The sequence below is a fragment of the Scardinius erythrophthalmus genome (genome assembly GCF_964197995.2).
Source record: "Scardinius erythrophthalmus genome assembly, chromosome: 1".
NCBI classification, from domain to species: Eukaryota; Metazoa; Chordata; class Actinopteri; order Cypriniformes; family Leuciscidae; genus Scardinius; species Scardinius erythrophthalmus.
In genome coordinates, this window is record NC_138221.1 from 62,753,635 (window position 1) to 62,777,521 (window position 23,887).

Sequence of the window (23,887 nt, forward strand, 5' to 3'; positions counted from 1 at the left end):
GTTAAGCGTTTTATATGTCCAGCTGGGGAATCCTTAAGTATTGAGGGAAACCCTAATAGCTTGCATGCAGCACATCGCCACAATATAAAGTCAAGGCAACTAAACAACCAAGAGAAATATATGTCAACCTCAAAAATGTAATATTGGATCTGTATATCCGCATCGGGGAATAACATTATAATCTTGTTCACGGTAGAGAAAGATGCTTGTAGGCTACACAGGGAAAGTAACCGTGAAGACACTGTATTTAACATAAAACCGCCGTCATAATAATCACAAATACACTTACATTGCTGTTAAATGAGTTCTATGACTGAATGGCTTGCTCTAACTGTTGCTGGTCTTCGTCAACAACAAGCGCTTTTGCACCTTCTGCTGGTGAGGTCGACTAACAGCAGATGGAGAGTATCTCGGTAATCTACTGCTTTTCCTGCAGTTCCGTTGAATTTACTGTTGAATTTGAACCACTGAATTTGTGGAAGCGAATTTGCAAAGCGAAATAAAATGGACCGAAAATTGCCTAATGAATATTATAGGTTGTATTTTTAAACAGTTTGAATATTTTGGAAGTGAAATATGAAAGTTGAATATGGATTATTGAATTTTTAATAATGAAAATGTGTTTGAAATGTTTTTCATTGAAATATTCACAGCTTAAATATTCAACCATGTTGAATTTCAGGCCATAAAAATGCAAGCCCTAAAAATACAATGCATTAAAATGCAAGCATAGTTAATGCAATGCCTATTTTTTTCAAGTAGTGCAATTCAACAGGCTTTTTGTTTCAAAAACATTTGACATTATTTTACTTCCATAGATTTCCATCCCTTGTGACCCAATATCTGAAATCTCAGAAAGTGCTTCTTCATCCCTTATCTTCTGCATCACAATTTTCCTCACATTTTGAACTGTGATTGTTTTCCAGAACTATTTTCTCCACTACTAATGTCATTTTCCACATCTTCACTCCTTACATTGTTCACAACCATTTCTGTTATTTCATTATTCATTATTCGTTAATCTTTTCATTTTGTTTGTGTTTCATAATTTCAAATGAAAGGTACTTTTAATAGTAATATTAAAATGATTATGTGTCACTACAATAAAAACAACTAAATGAATATGATTTCCATCAATACAATTATAGCTTGATAAACACACACACACACACACACACACACACAATTCTTATCGTCTCTATAAAGGATTTAATACACGTATTTATTCTGTTATTTCTGTGACAGAAGTTAAGATATTAAAGAAAATTAAAATAAGAGTCTCTGTATCTCACTGTTACTGATTTATCATGCAGCTCAAAGTATTATGGGTAAAATCTCTCTACAGTCTATTCTGAAACATCAACACAGTTTCACTGATCCAGAATCAACCCAAAACCCAGGATAGAGCATCTTAGTGAATGTGGTCTGGACTGTGTGGATGAGGCTCATTGTGTCAGAGACGCTGTAGAAGGACAGAGTTCCTGCACTGTGATCCACATACACTCCTATTCTTCTGCTGATGGGCTTTACAAGGAGAGGAGTGCGTATCTTATTGTGCCAGAATGTGTATCTGGAGGAAAAGCACTCCAAACTCCAGGACTGATCGTTATATCCAAACCAACATTCAACACCCCCTTCCTTCCTGCTGATGCTCTTATATGATACCGATATACACACATGACTCCCAGTCCACTCAATCTCCCAGTAAGAGCATCCACACACACTCTCTCTACACAACACCTGAGAAAGCACATCAAATCTGTCTGGATGATCAGGATACGGCTGCTCTGTGTCAGTGACAGTAATCACTCTGTACCTCTCAGACAGACTGAGGCGTTTATTCACTGTGTTCAGATCCAGAGTGAGCTGATGGGAATCTGATGGAGAGAAAACACATCAGAAACAGGAATTATGAATCTGTCTGATATTTAATGTATCTGAACCAGTGGCGGTTCTACATTGAATTACACCCTGGGCGAGACCCCCTTCGAGCACCCCCCCCTTTCGCTCGTTTCTAAATTGGGCACCTGATGGCTTTGACCTTTCTTGTCCATCTCTTATTTGGCACTCGACATCGACAATCAACAGATTTCCCCTGATCCCCCCTATAACAACTGTCACTCACGACGAGTCACGACCAGTCTATGGTCACGACCAGAAGTCAAGACTAAACCAATTCACCTTGGTGGTGGTGACCAAGTAATCGTTTTGTATTACCTATTTTTATTAGCCATTCAGACAATTCAGAAAAACAAAAATGTGAAGGAAATATAGAGGCCTGTATTTATAATATTATGAATGAAATGTGCGTTATTTGAAAGAAAGTCGAGGTGTCACTTACTTAGATAACTATATGGATCCCCCGTTCCCCCTTCTTGTCCGTTCCATTTGGAAGAGACCCAGAGGTGAACTGTCAAGCCCCGTTCACACCGCCAGCGACTTTGTCGCTGTATGTCGCTAGTCTCTGTACTGTGAAGTCGCTTGTGGGCGTTCGTAGTGCTGTCGCTCTGATGTTATTGGTAGACTGCACGTCTGGCCATATCTATACAAAATACCATCATAAGTGATATATACAACTATATCATTTTAATTTGACTAGGAGTTAGGCTCAAAAGAAACAGTATGCTGTTGGGAGAGTGTTTTTATATTACCACAGCATTGTTCAGTGGATTAAATAATTTATCCTACTGGATTAACGATCGATCAATCAACAGAATAACTCATACCAGAGGTGGGACAAAGTCATTGTTATGCAAGTCACAAGTAAGTCTCAAGTCTTTGCCCTCGAGTCCCAAGTCAAGTCGAGTCAAAGATGAGGCAAGTCCCGAGTCGAGTCAAAAGTCAAAGCCAACAAGTCTCAAGTCGAGTCCAAAGTCCTACCATTTTTGTTTCGAGTCATTTCAAGTCCTTTTACCACAGAAATAAAATTTATACAAATCATGTATGTCTGTAAGATTTGTATTTATTTAAACCTCTTTTTATACAATGACATTAATCAAATACAGTTAAAAACAGAAAATTTAATTTTCACAAAAAATTTCACATGAATTTATTTCTTCTGCTGAACAGAAAGAAAGATATTTAGAAGAATGTCAGTAACCAGGCAGTTTCTGGGTCCCATTGACTTCAATGGGGGATGCAATTGTGATGCAATTATTAATAATTGTGATGTAATTTTTGCATCACAATAAGTGTATTGTGATTGTCAAAACATTTTAGTAACTAAACTGAATTTTATTAGGTTTAGTGACAAAATGTTAGTGTTTACATGGTTCAATTTCTGGTAAGCTACGCTTTTTTATTATTTCAGTTCAATTCAATTATTGTGATTTGATTTAATATTGACTCATTTGGATAAATATTAGGTAGGCTACACAAGATAGGCATTCATTTTTAATGCAAAAAAAAAAAAACTCACCTAATGCTGTAAACATACAGAGAGCCCTATCAGCTGGTAGTATTATTTAAGGTTAAAATTAACACAAATTAAATATAATGCTTTTTTTATTATAATAACAACTTTATTTAATGATATAAGTAAACATATAATAAACATGCAATATAGTACACATATTTAGCAAAATACTCTCTATAGCTCTTTTTTTTCTAGCCAACTAACGTGCCTATATTATGGTCATTAAATGGCTTTCCTGAGGTAAATGTTATGTGACATAATTGTTCTCAGTGGCGGTTCTAGGATTTTTCTGTAACAGGGGCCATTAAGGGGCCACATGTTACATTCAGGGGCCAAATACAGGGTACATTCAATCACACAAAATAATTTATTCAGTACGGTGCAAATACATTTCGGCAGTCATTCCTTTTTCAAACGCTCTAATAAAAAAATATGAGCCAGTAAATTTCTTAATGATTTTTTTTTATTTTTTTTATACTGTGCATAAAGGACACAATGCACTTCTTTCTGAATTCCACCTTTTAAGTTTCATAATCATCGTCGCTTATAAACAGTAAATTATTGTTAATTGTTTGGGGGTGGAATTGCATCTGTGATCGTTGAGAAGAATTCTCCGGTTGCTCTTCTCGTCGACGATTGATGGGTGGGAATCTCTAGGCACCTCACGATTCGATTATGATTCAGAGGGTAACGATTATCGATTATTAACGAATTTTTTTTTTTTTTTTTTACTAGCCTACTTGGTAGTACTTTTCAAGCAAAGTATTTATGATGACCCATAACAAACTTACTTCCAATACTTCCTATATTCATTTTATTAATAAAACAAATGGAAGTGATTTGGCAAGTCAACTGTAAGGTTACATTTGCCAGCATTATGTCCCAACATTGCTGAGAACCAACAGGACAATAAATGTGTGCCTGTGCTAGCAGCATAGGCTACTTGTAGTAAATTAATACAAACTTAAGCGTATTCTGAATCTCTAGCATTTAATAATAGACTTCTAACCAACATCCTCTTGTTATTTCCAAATTCCAATGAGCAATATAATCCTTCAGACAAAAAAAAAAACATTTTGCTGTAGCAAATTCAATCAGTTTTTGTTCAAAAATATAGAATTATGTTCCAGCAGCTCTCATACAAACATAATGCTTGTGGAGTTACGCATATTCTGAATAATTAGTAACATACAAAGCCGCTCTTATTCACAACTAAATAATAAAGAGTTATGACTTGAAATGTTTGCTGTATACCACAATCAAAAACAGCTTATAATACAAAAAAAGTGAATGAACATCTTCAGAGAGCACAGGCAAAATGTAACTTTTTGTGCTTTGCACATATTGCAGGGCAGTATAACGTATAACAGATCGGTTCATGCATATTGATGTGAAAATGTGCTCAGGTTACGTATGTAACCTATGTTCCCTGAGAACAGGGAACGAGCACTGCGTCGAAATGACGCTATGGGAACCGCCTCAGCGTGACCAATGACTGAAGTACCTATAAAAACCCGCCAATCATATTGGCCCGCGTCAGCCATGACGTCATGCTCTGACGCACCCGGGAAGTATAAAGGGAGCGCTCGGAGAAAATGACATCCTCTTCGTCTGAAGGGACTGAGTAAGCAGACCGGAAGCATGGCAAGGAGACGCAGTGCTCGTTCCCTGTTCTCAGGGAACATAGGTTACATACGTAACCTGAGCACGTTCCCTTTCGAAAGGGAACTCCCACTGCGTCGAAATGACGCTATGGGAACGTCTATACCAACTCCACCATGCTAAGGGGATGCCAAACAACTAAGTGTAACAAGCACAAAAACACAATAACCCAAGGTTAAAGCCCCTACTGCTTAAACGTCAGGCTAACAGTAGCACCTCTCCCTAGGGCCACTGCCGAGCTCAAGCACTCGAGGTATGGAAACCACAACTACAGGAAGGGTTCCTTAAAGGGAGTACGGCCCCGAGCCAAAAAAGGTCTCTGGCCTGCTACTTTCGGGGAACAAAGGTCGACCCCTATGACCAGGGAGGCTATCACGTTTAGTGCTGAAGCCAACAACCTGTTTAGACCTAAGGGAAGCGGAGGCCTCAGCAGGAAGACTCCGAAAGCAGAGGAAGCCTGCACACTCACATGGTCTCCAGAACTTTTTCTCAAATAGTGAAAGTTCAACCTTTGCAGAGCTCAACAGCTTAATTATGTATATGGAGGCCTCAGCAGGAAGACTCTCAATGGAGAGGAGGCCTAACACAATCTAACCATAGACAGCTTAACTATGAATATGGTGACCTCAGCAGGAAGACTCTCAGTGGAGAGGAGGCCTGACACATATCTAACCACAGACAGCTTAACTAAGTATATGGTAGCCTCAGCAGGAAGACTCTCAATGGAGAGGAGGCCTGACACATATCTACCCATAGACAGCTAAAACTATGTATATGGTGGCCTCAGCAGGAAGACTCTCAGTGGAGAGAAGGCCTGACACATATCTAACCATAGACAGCTTAATATGTATATGGTGGCCTCAGCAGGAAGACTCTCAATGGAGAGGAGGCCTGACACATATCTAACCAAAGACAGCCTAACTATGTATATGGAGGCCTCAGCAGGAAGACTCTCAATGGAGAGGAGGCCTGACACATATCTAACCATAGACAGCCTAACTATGTATATGGTGGCCTCAGCAGGAAGACTCTCAATGGAGAGGAGGCCTGACACATATCTAACCATAGACAGCCTAACTATGTATATGGAGGCCTCAGCAGGAAGACTCTCAATGGAGAGGAGGCCTGACACATATCTAACCATAGACAGCCTAACTATGTATATGGTGGCCTCAGCAGGAAGACTCTCAAAGGAAAGGAGGCCTGACACATATCTAACCATAGACAGCCTAACTATGTATATGGTGGCCTCAGCAGGAAGACTCTCAGTGGAGAGGAGGCCTAACACATATCTAACCATAGACAGCCTAACTATGTATATGGTGGCCTCAGCAGGAAGACTCTCAGTGGAGAGGAGGCCTGACACATATCTGACCATAGACAGCTTAGCTATGTATATGGTGGCCTCAGCAGGAAGACTCTCAATGGAGAGGAGGCCTAACACATATCTAACCATAGACAGCTTAACTATGAATATGGAGGCCTCAGCAGGAAGACTCTCAGTGGAGAGGAGGCCTAACACATATCTAACCATAGACAGCTCAACTATGTATATGGTGGCCTCAGCAGGAAGACTCTCAATGGAGAGGAGGCCTGACACATATCTAACCATAGACAGCTTAACTATGTATATGGTGGCCTCAGCAGGAAGACTCTCAGTGGAGAGGAGGCCTGACACATATCTACCAAAGCAAGGCAGGTCTACAACAAACGTAGTGTATATGGAGGCCTCAACAAAACAACTCTCGAAGGAGAGGAGGCCTAACACATATAGCTAACTATATATAAATATATATATAGAGAGACACATACCTATGATAGCTACCAATCTGTTCGCAAGAAGGCCTAAACCTAAGGCATGCACTGCATATATGGAGGCCTCAGCAGGATGACTCTCCATGGAGAGGAGACCTGGCACATATGCCAAAAACAGCTATAATGTCTAGACCAATTGCATGAAGGTCTCAAAGAGACGACCCTAAAAGAGAAGGAAACCTGAAACATGCACTGTGTAAACTGAAGCCTCAGCAAGATGACTCTCAATGGAGAGGAAGCCTAACTCACACATTAACAGAGCTCAGGGAGCGAAGGGCCTAGAGTTCAGTTTTTTTTTTTTTTTTACCAACAAGGGGAGGGGCCACTTCCCAGCTCTACCTGCAAAGCTGTTAGCATGGTAGCTACAGACAGAAAAGTGTATATGGAGGCCTCATCAGGATGACCCTCAATGGAGGGGAAGCCTAACACATATATCTATCCATCAAAGCCAACCTATGTATATGGTGGCCTCAGCAAGAAGACTCTCAATGGAGAGGAGGCCTAACACATATATCTAGGAAATCTAGCTTATCTTCTTCAAGGCTCATGGCTCTAAAGATGTAACTGCAAAGCGTAAACGTATGTAAACTTCAGCAAAATGACTCTCACAGGAGAGGAAGTCTAATGCACACTATGCACAGTTTAAGGTAAATATGGCCTGCCATATAGCGGAGGCCACATATTTAACAAAACAGAAACGTTTACATGCAAGGAAGAACGGAGGCCAAAACTCAATTTTGCAGAACATAACAAAAAAATATCACTTCCCAATACAGGAACAGCCTGTTCTACGTTCAAAGATGCATAATAAGCTTGACGCAGACCGTCAGATTAAAGTTATCATCATGGGTCCAGCACATGAGCCTGATGTCACTTAAAACAGGGGGAAAGAGGGAAGGCAGGGCAAGTAAAGGGAGAATGGCCATTATCTGCCTCTTCCAGGGCGCTTCTCATTACGATTACCCTGGAAGTCTTCTCTCCTTACCCCCTGCCTTTTCCTCCTGGCCTCGCGCCGTCTCACGGTCCTACTCCTACCAAGAGGAGGGGCACGAGCGGCGACTGAGTCCCGCTGGCCCTGTCTGCGCTCCTCAAAGCGAGACGGGCCAGGACCCCCGGGGTGTCTGGGTCCGGACCTGGACCGGCGCGGAATGAAAGATTTATACGCTGCTGACCGCGCCCTCGCCTCTCTAAACTTCCCGACCACTGCCTCGACAGAGGTACCGAAAAGTTCAGAGGGCGAGACCGGGGCATCAAGGAGAAATAATTTCTCTTTCTCCACGATGCCTGAAAGGTTCACCCACAGGTGCCTCTCCGTGACCACCATAGCAGCCATAGAACGCCCAACAGCCGTAGCTGTCTGCTTGGTGGCCCGGAGAGCCAGGTCTGTGGTGCGGCGCAGTTCAGCTACCGCATCAGGTGATAAGCCCTGACCCTGGTCCAGGTCCTTCAGCAGATCAGCCTGGTACGCCTGCAATACAGCCATTGTATGCAGTGCAGCACCAGCCTGACCTGCCGCCGCGTATGCCCTGCCATTCAGACGAGACGTGGTCTGAAGAGGTTTAGATGGCAGGGTTGGAGCTCTTAGTGTCGATGCCTCCCCCCGCGCTAGATAGTTCGACACATACCCGTTCTCCCGCACCCCTTCCACATTGGAATAACTCCTCGCTTGGAAGCGATGGATGCGGGAGGAAAACGGGTTCTTCCATGCCTTCACAATCTCAGAATGGAGATCAGGAAGGAATGGAAGGCTCCCAGGGACTGATGGGGTGTGGTCAGAGAGAAAGCGCTCATCGAGCCTTCCACAAGCAGCTCCCTCCTGAACGCGCTGCCAAGGCAAATCCAGCCTAGCTGCAGCCCGCTCCATCACCTCCATCAGCTCCTCGTACGCGGGGCAGGAGGGCTGGGCAGACTCAAATAACATATCTTCGTCTGCCTCATGCTCCGCCTGCTCGTCCTGGTTAAACACCAGAGGAGCACTGCCTGCTGGTCCAGAAGATACCTGAGAGCTGTTATCTTCAGCCAGCAGCTCATCCTCGTCCTGCGCTGACGATCGAGAGAGGCTCACTCCTCCCTCGAACTCGTCAGCGAGGTCTCTTTGCGACCCCCACGATCTGAGCCTCCTCTCGGCCTCAGCGCGAGAGGGACCCGAACCGCGGGGCAAAGAAGACTGTCCCTCCTCCCTCGAGAAGAGGGACAGACGAGAACGGAGAGTCCTTAAGGGTAGACTCTCGCAATGCGCGCACCCCGCCCCCTCGAGAGCAGAGCGCGCGTGCTCCTCACCCAAACACCAAACACATAGGTCGTGCAAGTCACCAGGTGTAAGACATCTCTCACACGGGTCAACACACTTCCTAAATGATTTTGCAGGTTTATCCATCTTCAAGTACTCAGTAAATCAGTCCCTGAAGACGAAAAGAGGATGTCATTTTCTCCGAGCGCTCCCTTTATACTTCCCGGGTGCGTCAGAGCATGACGTCATGGCTGACGCGGGCCAATATGATTGGCGGGTTTTTATAGGTACTTCAGTCATTGGTCACGCTGAGGCGGTTCCCATAGCGTCATTTCGACGCAGTGGGAGTTCCCTTTCGAAAGGGAACTAAACAATACAGAAAGCAGCTCTCATACAAAAAATACTAAATAGGTAACAATGAAATTGCCAATTTTCTTAGCTTATAACGAAGAGGGTGCCGTTCGAATTTGGCGCTCAGCCATCATGCGTCGGTTATGTATGTGCGCGACTCTGTTATGTGCACGCCAGAGGGGCTGTTTACACCTGGCCACTTCATGCGTTTTCTCAGATCGGATAGCTATCCGATCGTGAAAAGACCAGGTGTAAATACCCTCCGAAACGCATTCGAGACGGATTTGAATCCGATCGCTCAAACCACTTCAGGAGGTGGTCTGGGCCGCATTCCTGACGAAACTGGACAAGTGTAAATGCATCTGGTTGTTGAAACCACATATGGAAATTGTACTCCTCCCAAAAATGCTAAAAAAAATAAACGTGTGAGAGCGTGTTATAGGCTATATGTAATTTATAGCCAGATATGACGACGCTACACGCATCACCGCAGATTAGAAGCTGAGCATTAAGCCAACGTGCAAACTATCGCAAATCAAAGTGAAAGTGAGACGCTTAACACACAATCGTCATCATTAAAAGTAGAGAAACGAAATGATCTTACCAGGGCTGTTTCCGCTGGTCTGAATTCTGTCTGAATTTCGTAATAAAAGTGGCAGAATCTGAGAGCAGAGATTTTTTTATATAATAAGTAACCTGCTCGTGCTCGGTCTAGTCTGTCGGTCTCCGTGTCCTCTTTGCTTCGCGATTTTTCTGTGCGTGAGAAAATGGATGTGTGGCGTGAAGAGCGTGTGAAAAGAATGCGTGACAGTTGGCAGCTATGTAGCAGCTAGTAAGTTACGGTACATCCAGTAAGGTGCTTAGCATTCGTTCAAATTCGTAGCATGCGTTGTTGCTTGTTGCGCTTCTTTGGTTGTCTTGCAATGTGCCTGCTTAGATGCTGTCGAATCAAAACAACGTGGGACTACAGTGATTGGATGTCGTGCAGGCAGCGTGCGTGCTCTGTGGGTGATTCTTTAATTGGAGATACATTTGAAGTCCGAAGCCATTTATTTTTAACAGCTTTACCAAAATTTTACTCCAAAAACACATTTTAATTTTTTTTTTATTCTTTTTAAGAGTCACAAAATGTTAGAGTGTAAAACTAGAAAATATTTTATTTTAAAAGCTATTTCATGATGCTAAAAGTCATGATATCATACTGTCCTTAGTGGGTGGTACTTTTTTCAAACAAGGGTAAAATATGCATTAAACATGTTTTAAATTACAAATTTCAGGTTGGGGTTTTAATTATTTTGTTTATAAATTATTATTGGTGACAGTTTCCAAATTATGCTAAATTAATTTGTTTAAAAGTAACTTTTATTGTTGGAAAATACCAATCCATAAATCCTGTGTCAATTCTGTTACTACATGTTATTGTCTCTTTAAATTATGCTGATCTGTCGCATCAGTATCCTAAGCAACGCAAGATGATGTCACTTCCCTTTTGGTATTAAACTGTGAAGAACTAGGAGGTATGTGTTTTGTTCTCTCTGAAGCCATGCAATCTTACAGGCACTTGCACCAAGAGTTCTTATATAACATGTCAAAACTGTTTCAACAATCTCATAGGGAAAGCAAAGTTCAAAAATATTAAGAAAAGGAGGTATTAAAAGTTTTTAAAATCATCTTTAGTATCAGGCCATGTGCTCTTAGCCTTTATGCTAGCATGTGGTGTTATTAGGAAAAAATACTAAAAATGTCAACTCTGTTACTGTCAATTCTGTTACCAAGGTACGGTAACAGAATTGACCAATGTCCATGCCTTGGTTTTCACACTGCCCCTGCCTTGGTTACAATCACACAATGATGCAAACACACACAAAAATGCATAATGTGTGTTTATAGCCACACACACACACACACACACACACACACACACACACACACACTGATCAATTGGGTTATTCTACCATGATCAGAGGATTTCAACACACACTCAGACACACACATAGACCATCCACCCAAGCATGTGTGGTTATTTGTCATGCTACCGTACAATAATATAATAATAATACTGTAATACAATGTAATATAATGTAAAAATGTGTGCCTCAGACATGCCACTCTCTGCTGCGGAGAAACAGAGTAGATATCGAGCGAGACGTGATGCTACCCCAGAGAGAAGAGAGGGGAACTTAAAAAAGGATTAGGAAAGATGGAGGCACAAGAAAGAAATGGGAAGAGTCAGATTGGTTGTGGACTTAAAGGGATAGTTCACTTTGAAATTAAATTTTGGTATGTTTTAGCTTACCTGAAGGGCATCCAAGATGTAGGTGTCTTTTTTTCTGCAGTAGTTTCAATTTTGATATTTTTAGGTCAAACCGTTCTTGTCTGTCAGTCACTTCATGCAGGAATATGGTCACTGTCTCAAAGAGCATGCACAGAGTCCAAATTAAACAATTCTCCATCGTCCAAATGAAACATCCCCATCGTAAGTACACATTGATGGCCTAAGACACGAAACGAGCGGTTTGTGTGAGAAAACGAACAGTATTTATATCGTTTTTACCTCTTATAACACAACCACGTCGAAGTGATCTGAACTCGCGGGCGCTTCCTGCTGTGTGACGTGTGCGCATATATATGTATATACACTAGATGTCGCCTTGGCTACGGCAGTTCATTGGAACGAATGTCTTTAATGCGAAATCTAGTGTATATACATCTATGCGCACACGTCACACAGCAGAAAGCGCCCGCGCCTTCATATCACTTCGACGTGATTGTGTTATAAGAGGTAAAAACGATATAAATACTGTTTGTTTTCTCACACAAACCGCTCGTTTCGTGTCTTAGGCCATCAATGTGTACTTACGATGGGGAATTGTTTAATTTGGACGATGGGGAATTGTTTTAATTTGGACTTGTGCATGCTCTTTGAGACCGTGACCATATTCCTGCATGAAGTGACTGACAGACAAGAACGGTTTGACCTAAAAATATCAAAATGGAAACTACTGCGGAAAAAAAGACACCTACATCTTGGATGCCCTTCAGGTAAGCTAAAACATACCAAAATTTAATTTCAAAGTGAACTATCCCTTTAACACCAAGAGAGAGGAGGAGAGAAGAGAGAACCGTTGGAGAAGAGAGAGCTGTTGAAGAGAGAGATGAAGACCAACAGACAGACATACACTGGGAGAGCCAGGATGTGGTTGGACAATGGTGTGTCCTCACATATGACCATGATATCTATCCTGGTACCATCCTGGAGGTCAATGAGACTCATGTGAGGGTCAAGTCAAGTCATGTCAAGTCAAGTCATCTTCATTTATATAGCGCTTTTAACAATGTAGATTGTTTCAAAGCAGCTTTACAGAGATAAGCTTATAATTTAAGGCAACAGAGATTGTTTTGGCTTTATAGCAGAGTTAAGTTATTTTCCATCTAAAGTTAGTTTTGATTGATTTGCTTCCGTCGCAAGTGCATGCACCAAATAGGAAAAAATAGATTATTTTGGCCTGGTAGTGAAGATGTTCATTGGTACCCACATGAGGACATCCTCAGATTAATTCCACCCCCGACCAAGGTTGCGACACGGCATGTAGAGATCCAGAGGGATATCTGGTCGAGTATTTCTCAATAACTCAGCAGTTATTTTCTTGTTATAGGCATGTTCTGGTTGGTTTGGGTCAATTCTGTTACCCCCGTAAATTCTGTTGCCAGATGTGTCAATTCTGTTTTTAGTCTTTCATCTTGAATATTAATGAGATAATACATTGAAATATCAAACTACTTAATATTGTTATTTTTATATTGTGCAAGAGTAAGATATATGTTATAGTTTTATCTCTACCCTGTAATGTTCAAGTAATTTTATAAAAAAACAAGTGCACCCTTTGGATAATCCACTATTGCCTGGGGGTGAATCTAATTTTGAAGTTGTATAAATATAACATTTAATATCTGTTTTAAAGGCCTGAATAAAAGGACTAAATGACAAATGAAACTAAAAAGATTTACAATTTTTTGATGTACTGTTACTTCTATATATTTGGTTGTTCGTCCGTAACAGAATTGACGAGAAAAATTATAAACAGGTGATATTTTGATAAAATAGAGAAAGTAATAAACTATCTGTATTTGTATAGCACTGAATATATAAACTTTAAAGTGTTTTCAAGGTAATTCTTAAACAATGGTTCTGTATGACAACCTTTTTTTTAAAAAAAAATTGAAATGCAAAATGTATCTCCAATTATAGAATCACCCCTCTGCATGCATACAGGTGGTGCACATTTTTTCACAGATGCAGATAAACTGAGAGCGGCGCGGCCGTGTGAACATTTTTTCCCCAGTTTTCATGGGAAATAGCAAGTCTTCTCGAGTCAAAAGGCGCAAGTCCAAGTGAAGTCACGAGTCATTGATGTTAAAGTCCAAGTCGAGTTGCAAGTCTTTGTACATTTTGTCGAGTCGAGTCTGAAGTCATCAAATTCATGACTCGAGTCTGACTCGAGTCCAAGTCACATGACTCGAGTCCACACCTCTGACTCATACTGTCATAAATTACTAAAACGTCATTCGAATTTGACAAATAATCAATTTTCTTGTCCCTAATAGTCAAGATAATGCAGGGGAAACTGTAAAATGAACTGCAGCAGTGCTAAACTTGCATCATAAAATTACAACACTCGTACTAAATGTGTGTATTAAACTCACTGAGACTGTCGACAGTTTCTTTTCCATGCATCATTTTATTATATCCATGTATGTGGTTACAACCAAACCATGTAAAACAGTGAAATCGCCCTCGAACTCTTCTGTCTTGCCTGCACTCGAGACGGTGACGTGAGCTGAGCTCCACTGAAAGTCTTCTTTCCTATTGGTTGTCGCTCGCGAAAATCGCTTCTCATTTGCATAAAGTTGAAATTTCTGAACTTTTGTCGCGCGTCTCGTGTCGCTTGACACGCCCACATTCTGTCGCCAACGGTCACTGTCACTCGTGTCGCCGGAAGTCGCCAGCGCTCCATTGAAATGAATGGGATCATGTTGCTTTGTCGCTGCGTGTCGCTGGCGGTGTGAATGGGGCTTCATCCGCGCCCGCGCCTCCGCGCCCCCCCTCCTTTCCCCTTCTCAAACAAACAGCTTCTGTGCACGGCCTCTTCTCAGCAAGCAGGGGCGCCTGCAGCTGCAGGGGGCGCAAATTTGCCAATTCCCCACACAGTGAAATGATAGATAATAGAAAACCGCTTCGCGGCGCAAATTTTTATTTTTTTATTTTTTTCCTGCTTGTGCCGGCGGCGGCCCCCAAAAAATGCCGCCCCGGGCGATTGCCCGGTTCGCCCGTGCCAAAAACCGCTACTGATCTGAACTCTTCATGAATCAATGTTCAGTGTATCATCAGTGTCTCAGTACAGCTGACCAAATATCCTGTGCAAATCATCATTTACATGATCAATTATAAAACTCTTCTATCATGATTTATTTCGCCTTCTACAGGAAGAACATGAACACATTCAGTGAGTTTTTCCGCTTGTTTTCTACAAGCGGCAACATTCTGATCTGAAAAATGAAGCCTACCCGGAAGTGCGAAAAACTGCAATACATCGAAAATCCGCTAGGGGCAGGTCCCAAAAGGGAGCAAATGTCCATAGCCCCCATGTTAAAATGTCCGTTTTCACAGCATAAATTCATGTTTTTACAGGTTGGTCCCATGGACTTTTATTGTTTTTTCCGATAGGTTCCGAGTGCCTGACAACCATGAGGGCTGTGAATTTTTTTCTAACTCGTTAGTTTAGATCGTATTTAGATATAAAATGTATGACAATAAGGGCGTGGTTAACTTTGATTGACAGCTTGATTGACAGCTGACAAGGCAGCGCCACGGAGAATGACAACATAAGAAGCGCCATTTTTTAATACAGTTGACATATAATACTACTGTTTCTGTATCATGAAATGTAGTTTTAAGAGTTTTTCAGGCGAGAATGTAGTTGTTTAAAGCTCAAATCTGTGGTTTATTTATAAAGATTTATGAAAATTATATCCAGTTGTGAGATCCAGCGATGACCGGGCGCTCGGCGTTTATGTACCCCGCCTGGAACAGCCTTTCCTCGGCTAGTCGGTCTGAGGTTTGCCGCGGACTCTGGCGTCTCTGTAGTGGTTAAACATGAGATATAATTCGTCTTGTGTATATCTAACGGGCGATTTTTGGTCTTGTAAATCTATAATTTGTTCCCTGCCAATCGTTTTGGCTGAGGGGAAGTTTCATAACTTTATAAGCTTTAAAGGGGGGGTGAAATGCTCATTTTCACTCAATCTCCTGTTAATCTTGAGTACCTATAGAGTAATATTGCATCCTTCATATCTCCAAAAAGTATTTTGTTTTATTAAATTTTTAACATAAAGATAGGCTGTACCGAGTCTTTCCGGAAAAAACCGAGCGGCTGGGGGCGGGCCGTGTGGGCGAAGCTTAGCTGTGCTAACGCGCCAAGCTAGTGACAACACACAGAGACATTTGTTCAACAAACAGTTTTACTCACCGTCCGGTTCCAACGCACGACCGCGAACCTTTATCATTGTGACTGCTCGATCCTTAAGCATTAGACGATCTGCAAATCCGTAGATCTGGGCTTTGTTTATAAAACAATCATCGTCGAAATGCAGGGAACAAAAGTCTTACACAACTCCGTTTATGCTCAGGAAAACAAACTGCCACGGGTTCCTTAACGCTGGGTTCTTTGGGAATCTGTGCAGGGTTGTCTTGCCCTGGCAACCAAAAACACACTTCTTTGGTGACATTGACTTCCCAAAAGCCGGGCAGGGGACGCTTTGATGGCGAACTGCTTTCACTCTCTTGCTCTGGTCTACGAGTGCGCGCGCGGCCGCGATCTTACCGGAGAAGTGCCCTTAGGACCCATATAAGGAAATTCCGCCCTATCTTACGTAAGACAGAGCCATACTCGAAAAAAACTTTCCGAAACTTGTGACAAACCGGAAGGAGTATTTTTGGAACAAAAATACTCCTTCAAACGTACAACTTAGTTTTTGAAGCTTTGTCCATGTTTAGCATGGGAATCCAACTCTTTACCAGTGTAAAAAACTCAGTATGCATGAAATAGCATTTCACCCCCCCTTTACCGTTGTATGGTTAGACTAGATCGAGCGCTGACTTTGTATGTTTGACTGAATTGTTTGCTTTATTTGTATAGCTTCTTGTACCTTTTACTTATACTTTTATAATAGCTAATATTGATAAAACTGAAATTTAACAAAAAGAGACTGGGTTGAGTTTTGTCATTTTAAATTTTAATACAACGAATATGATCTGTAATGTTGTTTACTGCAACATCTGTTGTTTAGTACAAATGCACATATTGCTTGTGTGACCGAAGCAGTATGTTTGTAATATAACTCAATTCAGATAGCCTGACTACGCCACCTTGGGAATTACACCCAAGGAAGTATAAAAAAAGGAACCCAGGTTCGGTGGTGCAGAGAAAAGTCAGAGTCGTGTAATTCAGCAAACAAATAAATAATTTTATTTGTGAGGAAAATACTCTACTGGCATCATTTATTCATAGTGTAAATCACTGACAAGTTTATTATAAGAATAGGATATATCAGTTGTTAGAAGAACATTCCTCTCCACATAACTGATTCAAACACGGAGTCACATTAAACAAACATCACAAAAGAAATTCCCCACAAAATAAAACAAAAAAATAATTAATACAAAAAGAATATAAACGACAAGGCTAAAGTTTACTTTAGGGGTGGCAAGCTAGCTGTAAACGATTGTGCTCTCAACCATTTATGTGTGCACGGCATAGAAAGAGGTGCTCAAACCCTGGTACTCCAACCTCACAACAAATGTGTTCACCCAGGTGACTAGCCTCCCCCTCGGTACACTCAGCCTTGACTCAAACCAAAAGAAAACAGAAATTAGTGGGTGCGATACAAATACAAAAATCACATCAATCACATCAGACACAAATATAATAGACCAGATCAGTTGGTGCACGGATAATAATCCATCCTACCTCGTCGAGGACCCCGAAATACTCACAGGTGTTAGAATAGATAGACACTACGCGCTGATATACAATTACACCACACGGTGGTCAAACCAACATCATTAAAGAAATAACCAAATAACTCAAACCATAAAAATGAAAGCAAAACAAAACACAGAAAATGATATCTAGTCACGAAAAACAAAGGAAATAACCTAATCATGAAAAACAGCAGCACGACCCGAGTTAATCACGTGGTATGCGGGAGACACACGAGAATCACACACACACATCACGAACCACCATATCACGATGTCAGGATGCACTCGCGAATGTTCAGCTTAAAGCCCTCAATGAGCGCTTGACGCAACTCCCAGGGAACGCCGCCGAGACGGCAACAGCCATCACTCAACTAACGTGACACCAGTAACAAGAAGAGGGGCGGGTATGACAAAGCCTACGTGCTAGGGCTTCCTGTTTACACACTTAAATACACCGGCCCTAATTACCTCATCCACCCATTACCATATAAAGGTAATGACGCAAAGAAAACGAAAGGGGAAATCCCCTACTGCTACATTCCACCCCCCCCCCCCCTTCTTTTATCGGCGCCCCGACGATAAGTAAACTCAACTGTAAACATCAGAGACAAAACTAACAACCCATTGATGTCACAAGGCTAGTGCCAGGGCCTGAACAAAGCCGGAACGGCCTGAGACGCAATCATGGAGGAGCTAACAGTCCCACCAGCGACACCCCGCTTAAAATCACTTACAGGGGCGATGAATATACTTCACCGCACTAAAATTATCTACAGGGAACTATGGGTATGCTTCACCGTACTTAAAATCGTCTACAGAGGATACAGAGAACAATGGATAGGCGTCATCGTACTCAAAACAACTACAGAGAACAATGGCTAAGCGTCATCGTACTCAAAACATTTACAGAGAACAATGGATAGGCATCATCGTACTCAAAACATTTACAGAGAACAATGGATAGGCATCATCGTACTCAAAACATTTACGGAGAACAATGGATAGGCATCATCGTACTCAAAACATTTACGGAGAACAATGGATAGGCATCATCGTACTCAAAACATTTACGGAGAACAATGGATAGGCATCATCGTACTCAAAACATTTACGGAGAACAATGGATAGGCATCATCGTACTCAAAACATTTACAGAGAACAATGGATAGGCATCATCGTACTCAAAACATTTACGGAGAACAATGGATAGGCATCATCGTACTCAAAACATTTACGGAGAACAATGGATAGGCATCATCGTACTCAAAACATTTACAGAGAACAATGGATAGGCATCATCGTACTCAAAACATTTACGGAGAACAATGGATAGGCATCATCGTACTCAAAACATTTACGGAGAACAATGGATAGGCATCATCGTACTCGAAACATTTACGGAGAACAATGGATAGGCATCATCGTACTCAAAACATTTACAGAGAACAATGGATAGGCATCATCGTACTCAAAACATTTACGGAGAACAATGGATAGGCATCATCGTACTCGAAACATTTACGGAGAACAATGGATAGGCATCATCGTACTCAAAACATTTACAGAGAACAATGGATAGGCATCATCGTACTCAAAACATCTACAGAGAACAATGGATAGACATCATCGTACTCGAAACATTTACGGAGAACAATGGATAGGCATCATTGTACTCAAAACATTTACGGAGAACAATGGATAGGCATCATCGTACTCAAAGCATCTATAGAGAACAATGGATAGGCATCATCGTACTCAAGTTCAACATGCCCGCTGGTGCAACACGTTTCACCAGGTCCAGAAGACACATCAGAGCCAAAGAAAACTCGTGAAGACTCTCCCCCATTGCTGTTTCCTGGAAAAGATTTCCGGGTCTCCCTGCTCTGCATCTGAACAACATTTAATTTCATCCCTGGCCTCACCTTCCGCAGCCACACTGGTAGATGGCCTTGCTGCAGTATTGTCACAGAGGGCCGGAATAAAGTCCATTGACACAGTTGCCGCCGGCTCCTGGCGCAAACGTTCATTTTCAGCTTTCAGTTGTAGCACAGTGTCTCTAAGTTATCAATTCATCCTCCATGACTGTAAAACAGGACAAAACAAAAGAGAGAAAACAAAACTACACAGAAAACTCAGGGAAGATGTTCGTTCAGAAGGGACCTCCATTAGTCCAGGGCTTGGGCGTCACCTCAGAGTCAGAGTCGGCTGCTGTTTTTCAAAAAAAAAAATAATACGCAAAGAAAACCAACTTCAAAACAAAATGTGGGTCAATATAAGCTTACAGAATCCACGTCTCTGCTTTTACAATGCAACCATCCTGCCGACTACGCCAGTTTGTGACCGAAGCAGTATGTTTGTAATATAACTCAATTCAGATAGCCTGACTACGCCACCTTGGGAATTACACCCAAGGAAGTATAAAAAAAGGAACCCAGGTTCGGTGGTGCAGAGAAAAGTCAGAGTCGTGTAATTCAGCAAACAAATAAATAATTTTATTTGTGAGGAAAATACTCTACTGGCATCATTTATTCATAGTGTAAATCACTGACAAGTTTATTATAAGAATAGGATATATCAGTTGTTAGAAGAACATTCCTCTCCACATAACTGATTCAAACACGGAGTCACATTAAACAAATGATGTTTTATTAACAAGGTTCGGGAGGAGCACGTTCAGATAATTAACACAGGTGGAGAGCACTCAGCAATCAATGGTGAGAGGTATATATACTCAGCAGTCTCACCTCATTCCATTGACAGTTTTTGCAGCATGTAGCCCGACAGTATCGTCCTAACAGGTCCGAATCGAGCAATTCCCGTCCGATGAATAATCTCTCGTCTTTGAAGAACCTCTGCCGCAATCCTCTGACCAACATCGCGGGCGTCAGGCTTAACAAACGGGATCATAACCGCGGGCGAAACATACGCAATCTCCTTCCGCGTATTTCTCTACACCGGTCCATACAATAATTCCCGCCATTAGAGAATGGTTAGTAAGGCAATGTCACCCTTTTCACGCGAGGGAAGGGTCTTCCTCCTTCGTCAGGCCGCCACAGCAGGCCCTAAAGTAAGCCGCGCCGCGCCGCAGATTCAGTCCCGGCCAGTCCATACTCAACGTTTGCCGGGTCAACTCAGTGAGTGCTCAGCTCGGCCCTTCTCGTGTCTGTCTTGGTTGAGCTTGGCATTGCTTCAGTTGTTTGAGTCACGAGCCAGTCATGCCATCTGTATACAAATTTGATCGGGGGAATGCACGTTTTAAATTGTTTCTGTACAAATGATTTACTGTCATACAGTAGGTCGCACGTTACGTGCAGATTGATCACAGAATCATTAAGAACCTATCGCTAACACTGTCCTGCAATTTATCTGCAAAATCTCGTAAAAAAAAAAAAAAAAAAAAAAAGGTAGGCTATACAAGCGTTTCATGCCAAGAGATTAGTAATCCTTAATTGAAACACAGTTAAATAAAAATACAAGATGCCTACATTTATGCAAGCTTCGTCTTTTACCATAAACCGTCTCTTTTGTACTTAACTAAATAAACTTCAGACAATCAAATTTGTTCTAAACCAAACTGTTATCTTGCTCGGTCACTTAAACTTCAATGTGCATAATCCCGCAAGGATTCCATCTCGCCTCCTTTTTCTCGCGTCTTTGATCTAAAGCACAAGAAGACGAGCGTCGGCCCGCTAAGCCCCTCTCTCCTCCTCCCTTTGTTCAGCCACACACCGCAGGAGCTCAGTTTCTCCAGGTAAGTTTATCCACTGCTGCAGCAGTGATGTCTCCTCTGGTCCTGGAGGAGCTCAATTTCTCTGGTAAAGTTTTCTCTAATATTGCAGCAGTGATGTCTCCTCCGCTCTCACTAGAGCTCTGTTTCTCTGGCTAAACTTCTCCACTGCCGCAGCAGTGATGTCTTCTCTGCTCCCACTGGAGCTCTTTTACTCTGGCTAATGCCTCCACTGCCGCAGCAGTGATGTCTCCTCTCCTCCCACTGGAGCTCTTTTACTCTGGCTAATGTCTCCACTGCCGCAGCAGTGATGTCTTCTCTGCTCCCACTGGAGCTCTTTTACTCTGGCTAATGTCTCCACTGCCGCAGCAGTGATGTCTTCTCTGCTCCCACTGGAGCTCTTTTACTCTGGCTAATCTTCACCACTGCCACAGCAGTGATGTCTCCTCTGCTCCCACTGGAGCTCTTTTACTCTGGCTAATGTCTCCACTGCCGCAGCAGTGATGTCTTCTCTGCTCCCACCGGAGCTCTTTTACTCTGGCTAATCTTCTCCACTGTCACAGCAGTAATGTCTACTCTGCTCCCACTGGAGCTCTTTTACTCTGGCTAATGTCTCCACTGCCGCAGCAGTGATGTCTTCTCTGCTCCCACTGGAGCTCTTTTACTCTGGCTAATCTTCACCACTGCCACAGCAGTGATGTCTCCTCTGCTCCCACTGGAGCTCTTTTACTCTGGCTAATGTCTCCACTGCCACAGCAGTGATGTCTCCTCTGCTCCCACTGGAGCTCTTTTACTCTGGCTAATGTCTCCACTGTCACAGCAGTAATGTCTACTCTGCTCCCACTGGAGCTCTTTTACTCTGGCTAATCTTCTCCACTGTCACAGCAGTAATGTCTACTCTGCTCCCACTGGAGCTCTTTTACTCTGGCTAAATTCTCCACCGTCACAGCAGTGATTTAAAAAAAAAAAAAAAAAAAAAAAAACCTCAGACTTATCAGTACTAGACGGCGAAACCATTTCATATTTGATTAAACAAAGTAAAACTGACCAAACCAAAAAAGGTCATTTCATCTACATTTTTAACCTCGCTTCGCAAATCCAACCATACCAGTCAATTCTGGCATATCTGCAATGGAGAAGTTCTCAGGCTAAATCTCCTCTGGAACCCCTGTTCTTAGATGAATCCAAAAAACCTGTGACACGTTTTTGGTTCCAGAAACACCTCAAATCCGTTCTCCAACAGTCAGGCGTTCCAGCAAAGAATTTTTCAAGTCACTCATTCCGCATCGGGGCAGCAACTTCAGCAGCCCAAAAAGGCCTCTCCCAACAGCAGATTCAAGCCCTTGGGAGATGGTCCTCCGATGCTTTCCAAAGCTACATCAGGACCAACCGGTTCCATATTAAAAAAGCTCACCAAACCCTCATCGAGTAAGAAGAAGAAAAAAAAAAAAAAAAAAAAAAAACCTCTGTCTCTTCTTTACTGTCTCCTCTTTCCGTCCAGCGAGCATTGGTCTCACAGCGGACGGAGTGAGAACTTTCCCAGTGGAGCACTTACATTTTCTCTTTCATCCAGCGATGCAGTATGAGAAACTCCTGGGCAAGCACTCACTTTCCTGTTTCCTTTCCGTCCAGCGAGCATTGGTCTCACAATGGACGGAGTGAGAACTTTCCCAGTGGAGCACTTACGTTTTCTCTTTCATCCAATGATGCAGTATGAGAATCTCCTGGGCAAGCACTCATTTTCCTGTTTCCTTTCCGTCCAGCGAGCATTGGTCTCACAGCGGACGGAGTGAGAACTTTCCCAGTGGAGCACTTACGTTTTCTCTTTTCATCCAATGATGCAGTGTGAGAAAATCTCCTGGGCAAGCACTCATTTTCCTGTTTCCTTTCCGTCCAGCGAGCATTGGTCTCACAGCGGACGGAGTGAGAACTTTCCCAGTGGAGCACTTACGTTTTCTCTTTTCATCCAATGATGCAGTGTGAGAAAATCTCCTGGGCAAGCACTCATTTTCCTGTTTCCTTTCCGTCCAGCGAGCATTGGTCTCACAGCGGACGGAGTGAGAACTTTCCCAGTGGAGGACTTACGTTTTCTCTTTCATCCAATGATGCAGTGTGAGAAAATCTCCTGGGCAAGCACTCACTTTCCTGTTTCCTTTCCGTCCAGCGAGCATTGGTCTCACAGTGGATGGAGTGAGAACTTTCCCAGCGGAGCACTTACGTTTTCTCTTTTCATCCAATGATGCAATGTGAGAAAATCTCCCAGGCAAGCACTCACTTTCCTGTTTCCTTTCCGTCCAGCGAGCATTGGTCTCACAGTGGACGGAGTGAGAACTTCCCCAGTAGAGTACTAATGTTTTCTCTTTTCTTCCAGCAACGCAGTGCGAGGAAATCTCAGAGGCAAGCACCCACCTTCCTGTTTCTGTAAACTACAACCGCTCCCGTTTACAGACCATCAGGGGACGTCAGCCGGGCAGGGAGCCACCATTACGGGCCTTCCCGGTCAAGCATCCAGGCCTTCTTGAGATACCAGCCCGCCAACTCGGCACTCATTTGGGGGATCTTTAGTCCGGCGGCTGTCCTCTGCTTTAGCTTTGGGGGGAGTACTCTGGGTTCGGGCTGAACTCCGAGCTCGGAGCCCTCCCTCCG

At 42.6% G+C, this 23,887-nt stretch overlaps 1 protein-coding gene across 1 annotated transcript in view; it reads right to left on the reverse strand.

Moving 5' to 3' along the window:
* Positions 1-901: 901 nt before the first annotated feature.
* LOC308702686 (E3 ubiquitin/ISG15 ligase TRIM25-like) overlaps positions 902-23,887 on the reverse strand; it is a 40,216-nt gene continuing 17,230 nt past the window's right edge. Inside the window, exon 6 of the mRNA XM_081385737.1 lies at positions 902-1,877. Within this exon, the coding sequence (XP_081241863.1) occupies positions 1,360-1,877 (518 nt within the window). The 3' untranslated portion in view covers positions 902-1,359. The remainder of the gene's footprint in view (positions 1,878-23,887) is intronic.